Source organism: Peromyscus maniculatus, chromosome 5 (assembly GCF_049852395.1).
Source record: "Peromyscus maniculatus bairdii isolate BWxNUB_F1_BW_parent chromosome 5, HU_Pman_BW_mat_3.1, whole genome shotgun sequence".
NCBI lineage: Eukaryota > Metazoa > Chordata > Mammalia > Rodentia > Cricetidae > Peromyscus > Peromyscus maniculatus.
Window position 1 is genome coordinate 70,087,285 of NC_134856.1, and position 12,885 is coordinate 70,100,169.

Consider the following 12,885-nt stretch of genomic DNA (forward strand, 5'->3'; position numbering starts at 1 on the left):
TGAACAAAGCTTGGGTGACTTGTTAAGTCAGGCGTTGGCCTATGACAGAAACTTCCCATACCCATCCCATTTCCCAACATTCCCATCTAAGATACCCAACTTTGCAGAAAAAAAGTAAATAAATGAAAAGCAATGCTAACATATATACTAGTGCCATTTTTCTGTTATAAATTATATTTTTTTGTGCTGATAAAGTCATTTTTAAAAATGCTCCAAGCATTTTCAACACTATGGGGGATGGGACCTGGACTCAACAAGTGACATTTGCTTTCCATGCAAATATCCCATTAAATTCAAGTCACACTGAGAACATATGAGTTCCTTTCGCCTTAGCAACTATTGCATAGCAAACCTTTATGGAATCTTGAGTCACTTTGTTTTAGAGACCTGAGATACTGTTGTTTAGGTACCTGGCCTTCTCTGTGCTTCCCAAGCACTGATGAATATCAATGAATTCCATTAGCTGTTTTTGTAGCATCACGTCTTTGCCCTCGATCTGAGTAATGAATTTATGCTTCAGAAGATCAGACACTGTTGGACGCTTTTCATAATCTTTGGTCAAGCATCTGCATTGGCAAAAAGGAATATGTAATTATTAAATAAGTTAGTTTTGAAATTATCATTCAGACTTTAAAAAAAATTTACTCAGACTTGATGCTTCTCATAAATGTCAATTCAAAGCAGATCTCAAAAATATGAAATGGTAATGTGTTACATATTAGTAACAGTGCTCATATCTGTAAGGGATCATACTGCAGTGATACCACAGTTCAATCACTCAGTACTTCTGTTCATTTCCCAGCAAGCAATGCCGTGAATAATAATAATAAATATTAATAAAATTCTGTCTCCATTTCAAAGTCTCCTTTCCAAGTCACTCAAGATTAGAAGCCTTAATGTTTATATAAAATTAGCACAAACTCTTTAGTTTCACCATGATTTTAAGACTATTAATCAATATATTTCTGATAACCCAATAGAAAGTTAATCTGCTAAGAAGGCTAAGATTCCATGCCAGAAGGAATTTCATGAGGTTGTGTGGCAGGTATTTTAATGAAGAACACACCTGTGGACAGGATAAACCATGGCATATTCATGAGGAGGGATAAGATTAGTGAACACACTTGTTTGGGATGGTATCATGTGAATAAACGTGCGATGTTTTTTCAGCTATGGCAGCTGTCTTCAAATATTTGTAAGAAAGATTTGACCAATTCTCAGTGGTCACTGGGGGGCAAAAATCCCTTGACTGATTGGTGGAAGAGATCTCAGTGTGATCTTCATGTGCTTATCAAGGTGGAATTATTAAAGTGGAATCATACTTCTCATGAGGGTTCTAATCATTGAATGAATAGCTGAAATACTCTACAATCCATTTGACCCTGAGATACAGTTTCTTCGACTGTTATTTGGGGATATCAAAATAAATCAATAAGAAAAAACAAACAGAAGCTAGGTCTGATGATCCAGGACTAAAATCATAGAACTTCAGTCGGGCTACAGAATGAGTTTAAGACTAGACTGGGCAACTTAGACACTGTCTCAAATTAAAACAACATCAAGAAGAACAGGAGGAGTGCTTTCTTAGGACATGTGAGGCCCTAAGTTCAACTCCAGTGCCTCAAAACAAGAAGGAAAAGAAGAGGAGGAAGAGGAAGAAGAAGGGGGAGCAGGAAGTGGAAGGGGAGGAGAAAGAGGAGGAAGAGGAAGGGGGAGCAGGAAGTGGAAGGGTGAGGAAAAAGAAGGGGGAGCAGGAAGTGGAAGTGGGAGCAGGAAGTGGGAGTGGGAGCAGGAAGTGGGAGTGGGAGCAGGAAGTGGGAGTGGGAGCAGGAAGTTGAAGGGAGAGAAGGAAATGGAAGAGAAGAGGAGAAGGACGATGGCGAAGGGGAGGGGGAGCAGCAGCTGCCACCCAGTCCCTGGCTCAGTCAGTGCCATCAGTAATCTGTATCATTGATCCTCCAGGGACGACAATTTGACAATTTATTTCATTGGGCTTAGCCAAAGCCTTCCCTAGGGACGCTAAAATATGCTATGGAATGAGGCTAGTGCTGTCTAGAAACCGGAACAGGTGCTCTTTGGTTTCATTTGGTTGAACAGAATGAAGCCGTCTCTACATCTACAGCACGTTGGCATCTGACAGATTATTTTGTTCAAGTTCAACTTTGCCAAATAGCCAACGCCTACCTGTCTCTGCCAGACACGGGAGTGACAGTGACAAGGAAGGGGACAGGGTTCTATTGTCCAGCTAGACAGAAGGACATTAGAAGAGGCAAGTCAATAACACTGGAAATGTCACCAGTGGGAGAGGGAAGAACAGCACACAGGCTGCAATAAGAATTACCCAGGGAAGATGGGAAGTGAGTCTTAGGAGAGCACTGGGGAATGAGTCAGCTAAGCCAGGACCCACTGAGTGTCTGAATCAAAGGCTCTTGAAACCCAAGATTGTCACTGTGGATCATCTCAGCCATGTCAGTGACGTTCTCCAGAGACTTGAAGAATGACAGAATGGCATGCATAGCAAATGCTTATGGTACCTTGGCCATGGAAACTTTAAGAAATTATCAATCCCTATTGAGTTCCCACAAACTCTTTCATCTAAGTCTCCCATCTTTAGAAGAATACATGGATATATTGGCAGGATCCCAGTGACAGCAATGTGCCCTGGCTACACATGCAGAGTGGGACAGCACATCAAGTCATCACCATCCTTCCCTCCCAATTACAACCAGGAGTCATCCCTTATCTTCTTCGTTTAAGGTAAAAACAGTAAACATTGTGAAAAAGTTCAGTGGGCCTCATTTTTCTGAATGGCTGACCCACTTCTAATTGTGTAGAGGCAAATCACTTCTGCTGAACAGCTGTCAAGTGAAGTTCCTCTCTGAAATGCCTAAGCTTTTGATAAATGTGATCTTCAAATGAACTGGCTGCATTGACATACCCCTGGCTGTTCTAAGAGCCAGTAATGCAGACCAATCAAGGGTTAAATAATGGACTGCATGGGTAATAGAGCAGGTGGGAGATGCAGAGGGTGAGGCTGCAAAGGCAGCTGAGCATGTTCTTGGGTGATAAAGGGTCCTTGGAAGCATGGCTACAGAGAGGTGAACGAACTTGACCCCGAGGTCATTATTTAAGTGGGAGTAAATTCACTGAACCCTTAGCAGATAATAGACTCTCTCTCTCTCTCTCTCTCTCTCTCTCTCTCTCTCTCTCTCTCTCTCTCTCTCTCTCTTTCTCTCTCTCTCTCTCTTCATCCTTCCCTCCCTTCCGTTCTTTCTTTTTAAGAAATGGTAGAGACTTCTGGAAACCCCTGGAGCTGCTCAATAGATAAGAAGAGGAGGATTCAGATGCCAGTGGCAACCATCAAAACCTCCATCCACACCATTCAAAGCTACAGCAGGCTGGCGTTACTTTAGTTTTATTTCAGACTCTATTGCTACTCACTTGCTAATGAAGTCATTGAACTCTGCTGACCATAGCTCAGGCTGCCTTAGTTTAGGGGGTGGATTCCTGGAAAACAAGAATCAAGGTTGGAGACTGTACATTGATCAGATGGTGAAATATGAGAAGCAGCCCAAGACCAGAGAATTACTGCAGTCCCAGGTTCTGCCTGTACCATCAAAGATTGCCATCCGTTCCCAATTCCAAGAAAGATAATTAGCTATTCATCATTCTTTATATAAAATGACAGCTTCCTAGTTTCTCTGAAAGCATTTAACGTATAACCCAATTTCCCTGTTATTATTATTTTCTACTGAAGAATCATCTGGCTTTTACCTAAAATCCCTAGGAGGAAATGTCAATATTTATTAAACAGTGGGGGAAGAGTTTTCTCTCTGACCTCTCTGAGTCCTACATAAGTCTCTGAGGAACAGCCACGGTGCACAGAGGTACCCTGGGACAGGTAGCAAGCTGCTGTAGGGAGGGCAGAATGCCTCCCGGAGCTGTTCCTTTGTTTCTAGAAATATGGCAGGAGGCACGTGTTTGGATGTGACAAAAGCAAAGATCTGGAACATACCATTAGCTATAGAGCTCTGCACGCCACTTAAAAGATTTCGCTATTAATTCTTTTTGTTTTTTAAGCTGAACAAATCTTTTCCTTTTTGGTGCATCTGTGCTCACAAAGGACCAGCACTTGACAGTGAGCCTGATGTGACTCTGTAATCAAGCAACATTGATCAACCATGATGGCTAAATTTGCTGAAGTGCCGCTTTATGTTAATTCTAACAGCTCTTTGTTTTCATTAGGGGGATGGAAATACTTTGTCTTCAGTCCTGCATTGCTCCTTAAACAGCTTATAATGAAATTAATGTACAGTCGGTACAGGCTCATTAACGCCAAGTGCAGCTAACACATCTAACCGGATCATGCCCAAGTGTCTTTCAGTCCCGAGAAGTATTCTAAGATTGCCGATTTGCACATTTAAAAAAAGTACGTTTTTCAGCCAATAATATTGTTTCTTGTCCACTGAAAATTTTCTTTTATGAGCTGTATCAGATCGGATTGCCTTATGAGGTTTGGCAATTTCACAGTGCCCAGAACTGTGGCTTTTTGAATCTCCCTTTCAACATGTTTCTACAGCTAGTATTCTCAGAGTTCCATTTAAAGATACAGTAGCAGCAGACATAGTAGGAAATAATTAGAATGCTGCACTTTACAGAACACTCAGTACGCTGGTACCCAGGCACAAGAGATCAGTGGTCGCCATTCTCGCTGTTTGTATCCTTATCATCAGCACGACAGCATGCGGTGAAACATGATGGTTTATACCACAGGGAAGGTGGCTTGGGCATGTATAGTTTCACCTTATGCACTGAAGGACAATAGAACTTAGAAAAAACATATTCCTCTTGTTCTCGAAATTTTAATGAAATGTTTTTAAGCTGGTATACAGAGGATTCCCTCTTTCCTCTAACCTTGTTTCCCCCACATGCCAAATAAGCAGCATGTTTTTTAATAAGACCTGAGATCACACTGGTCATTGAAATATAAAGAGTGATGTAAATATTGTAATTCAGAGCCACTGCACAGAAAACTCCAAAGTAATAAACACCTTTTAATGTTTGTAATTACACAAAATATTTCAAAGGGATCCACTTGAGAATGAATAAAACATGATGGCATTGTTTCTTTAGGACTACAGCATTCAGTTCTCCCCCCCCCACACTCCAGGTATGTCTTCACATGTTGAAATCACAACCTTTGATTAATAGGGTGTATAATTACTGACTATCATGTCCCACTGTCCTGGATCCCTGACAACACAAGCCATGTGTGTGTTTTCCTTAGAATCAAGGAATCAGGAAAAATCCTTAAGGTCTCTAAAAATAGCTCACCTATAATTAAGATGGATATGTTTTTTTTTATATTGGCTTTCTGAGACATCTAGAACTTATCAACATGTATTTAAAATAACAGAGAAATTAACTAGCTGTAGTGGTACAAGCAGGGAGGTAAACATTGAAGGTAATAAGACTAGATGGCCAGTTCAAGGGTAGCCAAGGCTACACCTTTAAGGTAGGCATCATGGTGCACATTTGTAAGCCCACCAATGGAGATGAAGCAGGAAGATCTGAAATTCAGGTCAGCTTCAGCTACATAATGAATAAGGACAACTTAGGTTGCATGGGACTTTGTCTTTAAACTTTCTAGAACACTTCTGAGTATTTCCATGATGAGAAGTCAGTCTCAAGAAAAAGGAAAAAAAAAATGGGCTGCAGCTCTTGGACCTGCTGGTCGCCTGACCTTGGTATTTTGAAGAGCGCTCTCATGGGATGTAGCTCAGCTAGTGGAGGATCTCCATCACCAAGCTCAATAGCGGTGATACCCAGGGACCATGTGTCACATCTAGCATCGTAAGTGGTATCTAATTGCTGTTCACATGCAATCACCTAGAAGACAAAAACAGAAAGGAAGAAGTGTCAAGGTTTCAACAGGCAAGCAGCAAAATGTTCAGGGAAAAGTGCTTAAACTAGTGAAGTTGATAGGTGAAGATAAAAGGCAGTAATTTGGAAGGAAAGGGAATCATATAAATAATAATATTTTTATTCTGAGCACAGACAATATAATAACAGGTTTGCAGATACATGGGGACAGGGGCTGTGAAAAGGAGTAGTTTAGAAACTATATCAACAAGAAGAAAGAAATGGTGCCCTGTGTGGAATGGGGGGACCAAACACACGGCTCATGACTGGGAGATATTCACTCAACAAACCGAGGCGGGGGCGAGGCATCACCCAGCAGCAAAGAAAAGTTCATCTCAGAGAACTGGAAGGAATCAAAGAAAATCAATTTGAGGGCAGTCTAGTTAAATGGCCTTGAACCTTACTGGCAATTAGAATACAAAAGCACCCGGGGATGAATGAGAAAAATTTGGAAGAATGCAAATGACTTAAACCATTACTAACAAAAAAGTCAACTCAATAAAAATAAACACTAATGGAAAGGTACAATGGCTTACTGGAGCCACACTAAATTTTCAAACTGCAATCTACCGCCACTAACCAAATGTGACAGAGAGTCAAAAGAAAGAGGGGAGGAAAATGGGTTTGCAATATAGTAATACAGTACTACACAGAAAAAGCATTGTGTTAATTTCCTTTATAGCATTTCTAAATGTGCAAGAAGCCTATAAATCAGTGGTTCTCAACTTTCTTAATGCTGAGACCCTTTAGTATAGTTTCCCATGTAGTGGTGACCCCCCAACCATAAAATAATTTCATTGCTACTTCATAACTGTAATTTTGCTACTGTTATGAACTGTAATGTAAATATCTGATACACAGGATATGTGATATGTGATCCCCAAAGGTGTTGGCGGCCTACAAGTTGAAAACCACTGTTATAAATGTTCATTGTTAACATCAGTGATCACAAAAAGGAAATTCAGCTTCAAATTGTGAAAAACATTATTATTATTTATTTTTGAGATTATAATATAATTACATCATTTCCCCTTCCCTCTCCCCTCCAAACACTCCCATATAACTCTCCTTGTTCTCTTTTAAATTTGTGGCCTCTTTTTCCATTAACTATTGTTGCATGCACATATGTATCTGCATATATATCTGGAAACATAAATACAACCTTTCAGTCTATAAAATGTTACTTGTACGTATGTTTTTAGGGCTGTCCATTTGGTATTAGATAACCAATTGCGGCACTCTTCCTTGGGGAAGACTATTTCTCCTGCTCTCAGCATTACTTTATTGCCTATAGTTTTTTTTTTTTTGTGTGTGTGTGTGTGTGTGTGTGTGCGTAGGTTTGAGGCTTTGTGGTGACCCTGCCATGCACTTTGGCTTTGTCTATTGTTGTCCTTGTTCAGCTCATATTCAGTCAGTCATGCTGGTGAGACTATGGATGTAGGTTCTGAAATTACTTGCGATACAATCTCACAGCAAAATCCCTGTTCCTCTGGCTCTAACAGTCTTTCCACCCAATCCTCTGCGATGATCTTTGAGCCTTAGTTGCAGGAGTGTTTTGTAGATGTATCCAATGGGACTGGGTTCCATAACTATGCAATTTGATTGGTTGTGGTTTTCTGTAATGGTTTCCCCATCTATTACAAGAGAAATTTCCTTGATAAGGGCTAAGAGCTACATTTATCTATGGAGATAAGGGCAAATATCTAAAATATAGTTACAGATTATGCTGCTTTAGCCAAGTGGGGATAACTATTATTTTTTAAACATTATTTGCGTGTGTATGTGTGTATGTCTGGTGGTGTGTGTGTGTGTGTATGAGAGAGAGAGAGGGAGAGGGAGAGGGAGAGGGAGAGGGAGAGGGAGAGAGGGAGAGGGAGAGGGAGAGAGAGAGAGGGAAGGAGAGAGAGAGAGGGAAGGAGAGAGAGGGAAGGAGAGAGGGAGGGAGAGAGAGGGAAGGAGAGAGAGAGAGGGAAGGAGAGAGAGGGAAGGAGAGAGGGAGGGAGAGATCGTGTGTGTATGAATTCAGAAGACAACTTGCAGGAGTTCTCTCCTTCCTCCATGTGGGTTCCAGAGTTTGAACACAGGTCATCAGGCATGATGACAAGCTCTTTTACCTGCTGAGTTATCTTACTGACCTTTGAGAACCATGATTTACATTAAAAACGTTTTGAATTTTGTGAATGTCATCTCACAAGACACAAATTATTTTGCAGGTGATGGCAGCTTAAAGTCCCATCACTTAACTACAATATGGTAGTCTCTGTGGGAACGTTTCTCATTGGTGACTCCAGCAAACATTGAGAACCCCTGTGTGGGCTCCAAGAGTTAAGCTGGCAACCTTCACATACACTACTCGGGAAAGTCTACTTCTTCATGATGAATGAGTCCCTTTATACGTGACACCAAAAGCCATACTAGTGAATATCTAAATAGAAACATATCAGTGTATTTAAAAAAGAGGTAAATAGATGATTGATATATTGATAGATGATATATACATAGGTGACAGATGGTAGATAGATGGATAGATGATAGGAAGATGGAAAAATGGTAGGTACATGATAGATGACAGATAGGTGATAGATGAGTGGTAGATGATTAACAGATGAAAGATAAATGATATATTACCCACCATCAATACACACATGAATAATGTACTTATGTATTTATTACTGGCCTTTAAACATTGGTCTACTGATTCCTTTCTGTTTATTTCTTGTGAACTTGCCCACAGACCAGAACCAAGCTCCACCAGCAGCATTTGTCTGCATCTGTATGCCTTGTCCCTGCCCCATATCCTGTGTTATCTCATAGCTGTGTGGCCTTTTCTTTCTCAGTCAGCCTGTGTGCTTATAGTTTCATCCTCTGGAGTTCTAGGAGCAAGCATGAGAGCCCTAGGTTTTACTTTAAATTTCATATGGTAAGTATTAAGACAGTAAGTATTATTCATAAACAGCCAAAAAGTAGGAACCCAGTGTCTCTTGAGTGAAGAATGGATGTACATAATGTGGTATATACAAATAGTGAAATATTTATCCACAGGAGTACAGAAGTACTACAGCATGGATGAACCCTGAAAATGAACCAAGGGGAAAATCCAAACACAAGGAACACATGCTCAGATTACATTGATACAAGCTGTTCAGAATAGACCAATCTATACATCTTAAACTAGATTAATGCTTGACTAGGGTAGGGTAGGGACAAAGGAAATACTCACATGGTACAACATTTATTTTAGAAACATAAAAATATTTCGTCTTAGACAGTGGAGGTAATGAAGCAGTTCTAACTACCCACTGACAGCCACAGAACTGTGTAAGTCAAAACAATGAATCTAGTGCATGTTACCTATGTCTCTCCAAAGCTGGGAAAACACATATGAACTTTCTCTTCTGTTGTTTAATACATTTTGGCCTTTATGTAATTTGTGGTTGTGTGTGCTAGAAATGTAACACAGAGCTTGCATCCTTCCTCCCATTATTGTCTGATAAACAGTTGGTTTCAGAATATGGAGTCGTCCCTACCCTTCTCATATTTCCTTGGTGTGTTGCTATATATCTCAGGCCTCAGCCTTCCTTAATATGAGAATTGTAGGCATCTCACACTAACTGGTTAAAGTAGTCTTTTATATTACTACTTTTTTTCTAGTAACATTGTTACATCAGGGTAATGCCCATCTTTCAGGATAACACATAGTTGTCTAGCTTCACATCTTGGGACACTTCCCTGTAGGTCTGGGTGAACTTTCATTCCAGGTTGTTTAGAATATCCCTGGTTCATGACTGCTGTACTTGGATCTGTACCTTGTGATTAGTATAGTAAGTTGTATGGTTACTTGTTGTGGTCACATGATCCTTCAATCCTGGCACACTTCAATCCAGACTGGAAAGAATGGCTTTATGTAACCAAATCAAATTGTCTTTAAAGTAGAATTCAAATTATAAATGCTAACCAAGAATTTTACTTTCCAAGTGATTAATTTCTAAAGCATTGAAATATTTCTTAATGATGAATGTATTGTATGTGTTTACCTATTTCCTTCTAATTCTTACAAATGTGTCATTAAATACTTTGATCTCCCTGGTGCTAGGGCTTGAGCCCAGGGCCTCATGCATACTGGGCAAGTCACATGTATGCTGGCAAGTCCTCTATACAGAGCAGCATCTTCAGACCAGCAGAAACGTTATTACTAACAACACAGAAGCAGTGTGTACAGGATACCTTGCAGCTAGAAATCTGGTTATTCAGAGTATGTTCTTTAAGATCAGAGAGCACATATTGCAGAGAGAAGAGAATAGGCACAAAATAATGACATCAAAACAGTGACTAGCAGGCATATACAAAGGAGTGTTTGTGTTACAGGCAAACAAATATATAATTGTTACTACAAATTAACATAAAATATAAAGCCTAAATATTTCTCATATAACATTACAATCACCTTATGTCTTAATTATGAATATATGCACATAAAACACAATATTTAGCATAGAATTACATTTTTTTTTAATTTTTTTTTTTGGTTTTTCGAGACAGCATTTCTCTGTGTAGCTTTGCACCTTTCCTAGAACTCACTTGGTAGCCCAGGTTGGCCTCAAACTCACAGAGATCCGCCTGCCTCTGCCTCCCGAGTGCTGGGATTAAAGGCGTGCGCCACCACCGCCCGGCGAATTACATTTTTTATTGACTTCTCACTTTTGTAACGTTTAAAAATACTGATGTTATATCAGAACAAATTCTGAAGAAGCTCTTATTTCAGATTCTCTCATTGAATTTTGTGCTGGCTTTTACCTGACTATAACTTCATTTCTTCTTGGATGTTGTCCCTGTTAAAAAGATTTTTAATCCATTGGAGCTCCAAAAACACTGATTAAAATTGTATCCTTTTCCTATATGCTACATTTTAACTTTTCAAAAATAAGTAATAACTGAATTAATAGTTAAACAGAAATAGCATACCAGGATTTCATTTTCAAACAAATTTAATTGGAAGATTTTACAATATTAATGTAGCATTTGAATCACTTCTCTCTTTGCTCCCTAGAACATCATATACAAATAGCAAAGCTCTTCCCAATGGATGCAGAGAGAGTTTTCAAAATGAAGCGTTCTTTACTGATCAACATAATTAAAAAGATTAAAGGCATTAAATAGGGACTGTTGGGAGAAGGTCTGATTCTTGAACTTTCGGCTATTTTAGCAGTTTATCTACAAGTTCCCCAGGGTAATAATGGAAAAATTTCTTAAAGCTGCACTTAGTTTCCAGGCTGGTGATTTAACATAAGAACTCACCACATGGGTTGACAGATTTGAGTCTGACCTAACAAACTTAAGGGCTCTCATAAAATGTTTATTATTATTTAAAAACAAAATGTAGCCAGACAGTGGATGTAAGTGAGGGCACAGTGAAATCGCTGAACTAGACTGCTCAGTGGGTAGAAAGAAAGGTTTATTGGGGATCAAAATGCCAACACTGTCTCGTGTGTGTGTGTGTGTGTGTGTGTGTGTGTGTGTGTGTGTGCTGAAGATGATAAGTGTTTACTGGGTCAGAGTCCTGCCTGAGCTGAGCCTAGACTGCTGCTTTTGGGGGGTGGGTTGAGACATAGCAGGGACGACAGCTGTAGTGCCAGCATTCAGAAGAATGAAGGAAGAGAACATAGACAGCCTATATCAAAATACCAAATAATAATCATAATGGGAATATAGTAATAATAATTAAAAGTAAAGATAAAACAACATGCAAACATCCAGAGTGCAGATACATGCTTGACAACTCAAAGTAAATTTCAAGAAATATTCAGCCTGCAAAAGTCTCTTTCCCTCACCTGACTTTGCACATTCATCTTTCACTTATTCACTCATTCTTTCACAGCCAGTTTACCCAGAATCCCCCATGAATCCCCCCTCCTTGCCCACATGAAAGTCCCACATGAAAACAACACAGTAGACATTTTCTTGTGGTATATTCCAACATATTTAGGGAGGAAAAAGCATATGGGTAAAGGAAAACTTGTCTCCTTCAAAACACTCTGACCTCAGGAGCCATCCAAAACGGTGTTCCTACAGAGGTGTTCAGGCGGTGCCGGGTGCTACTGAGCTGGGCAGACACACCTAGAGAGAAGAGATGAGATGGTTTCTTGCATTAACTACCCATGTGAAAGGTTCTAGCTGCTATACATTTTCTTACAAATCCACATCAGAAGTCTGTTCCCTCAGAGCTGCCACTGGATTTGAACCTCACCTTGAAGGAGCCTAAATCAGGATCTCTGTCTAGCCAAAATGCAAAGTGGTCCTCCTATTTTTATTTTCCATTTCCAAATCCAATCCAACTGTAAGCCCCACCTAAAGGCTCAACTTTCCTCACGACGGTTTCTGTTCTGCCCAATCACATTGCTCTCTAACTCTTCTCATAATCTACGCAGTAAACCATTTGTATCACACATTTAAATGGTGTTTCCTATCTTCTTCCTTCCCCTGAACAAATTCTAGTAAACAAATGTTTCATAGGGTGTTAGCAGTTGACTTGAGAATACACATACAATTACTTTACTAACCTTGTTCATGCTACATGTCATCTTGTTGGGGAACATTATTTTAAGGGGCGTAACTTTTGTTTATGTTGCATTTGTTTAACTCTGTGAAGCTGTGTTACTGTGCCTGTCTAAAACACATGATTGTCTAATGAAAAGGTGACTGGCCAATAGCATGGCAGGAGAAAGGATAGGTGGGGCTGGCAGGCAGAGAGAATAAATAGAAGGAGAGATCTGGGAACAAGGAAAAAGGAGCAAGAGAACAAGGAGAGGAAGATGTCAGGGGCCAGCTACTTAGTCACACAGCCAGCCACGGAGAAAGAATGAAAATTAAAAATACAGGAGAAAAGGAAAAAGCCCAGAGGCAAAAGGTAGATGTTAAGTGAAGTTAATTGAAGAAAAGCTGACTAGAAACAAACCAAGCTAAGGC

The 12,885-nt window shown here is 39.9% G+C and overlaps 1 protein-coding gene across 1 annotated transcript in view; it reads right to left on the reverse strand.

Moving 5' to 3' along the window:
* Myo3a (myosin IIIA) overlaps window positions 1-12,885 on the reverse strand; it is a 176,718-nt gene that overhangs the window by 125,564 nt on the left and 38,269 nt on the right. The window contains exons 5-8 of the mRNA XM_042278011.2: window positions 11,960-12,036; window positions 5,744-5,889; window positions 3,442-3,507; window positions 411-566 (exon numbers count right to left, since the gene is read on the reverse strand). Of these exons, the coding sequence (XP_042133945.2) occupies window positions 411-566; window positions 3,442-3,507; window positions 5,744-5,889; window positions 11,960-12,036 (445 nt within the window). The remainder of the gene's footprint in view (window positions 1-410; window positions 567-3,441; window positions 3,508-5,743; window positions 5,890-11,959; window positions 12,037-12,885) is intronic.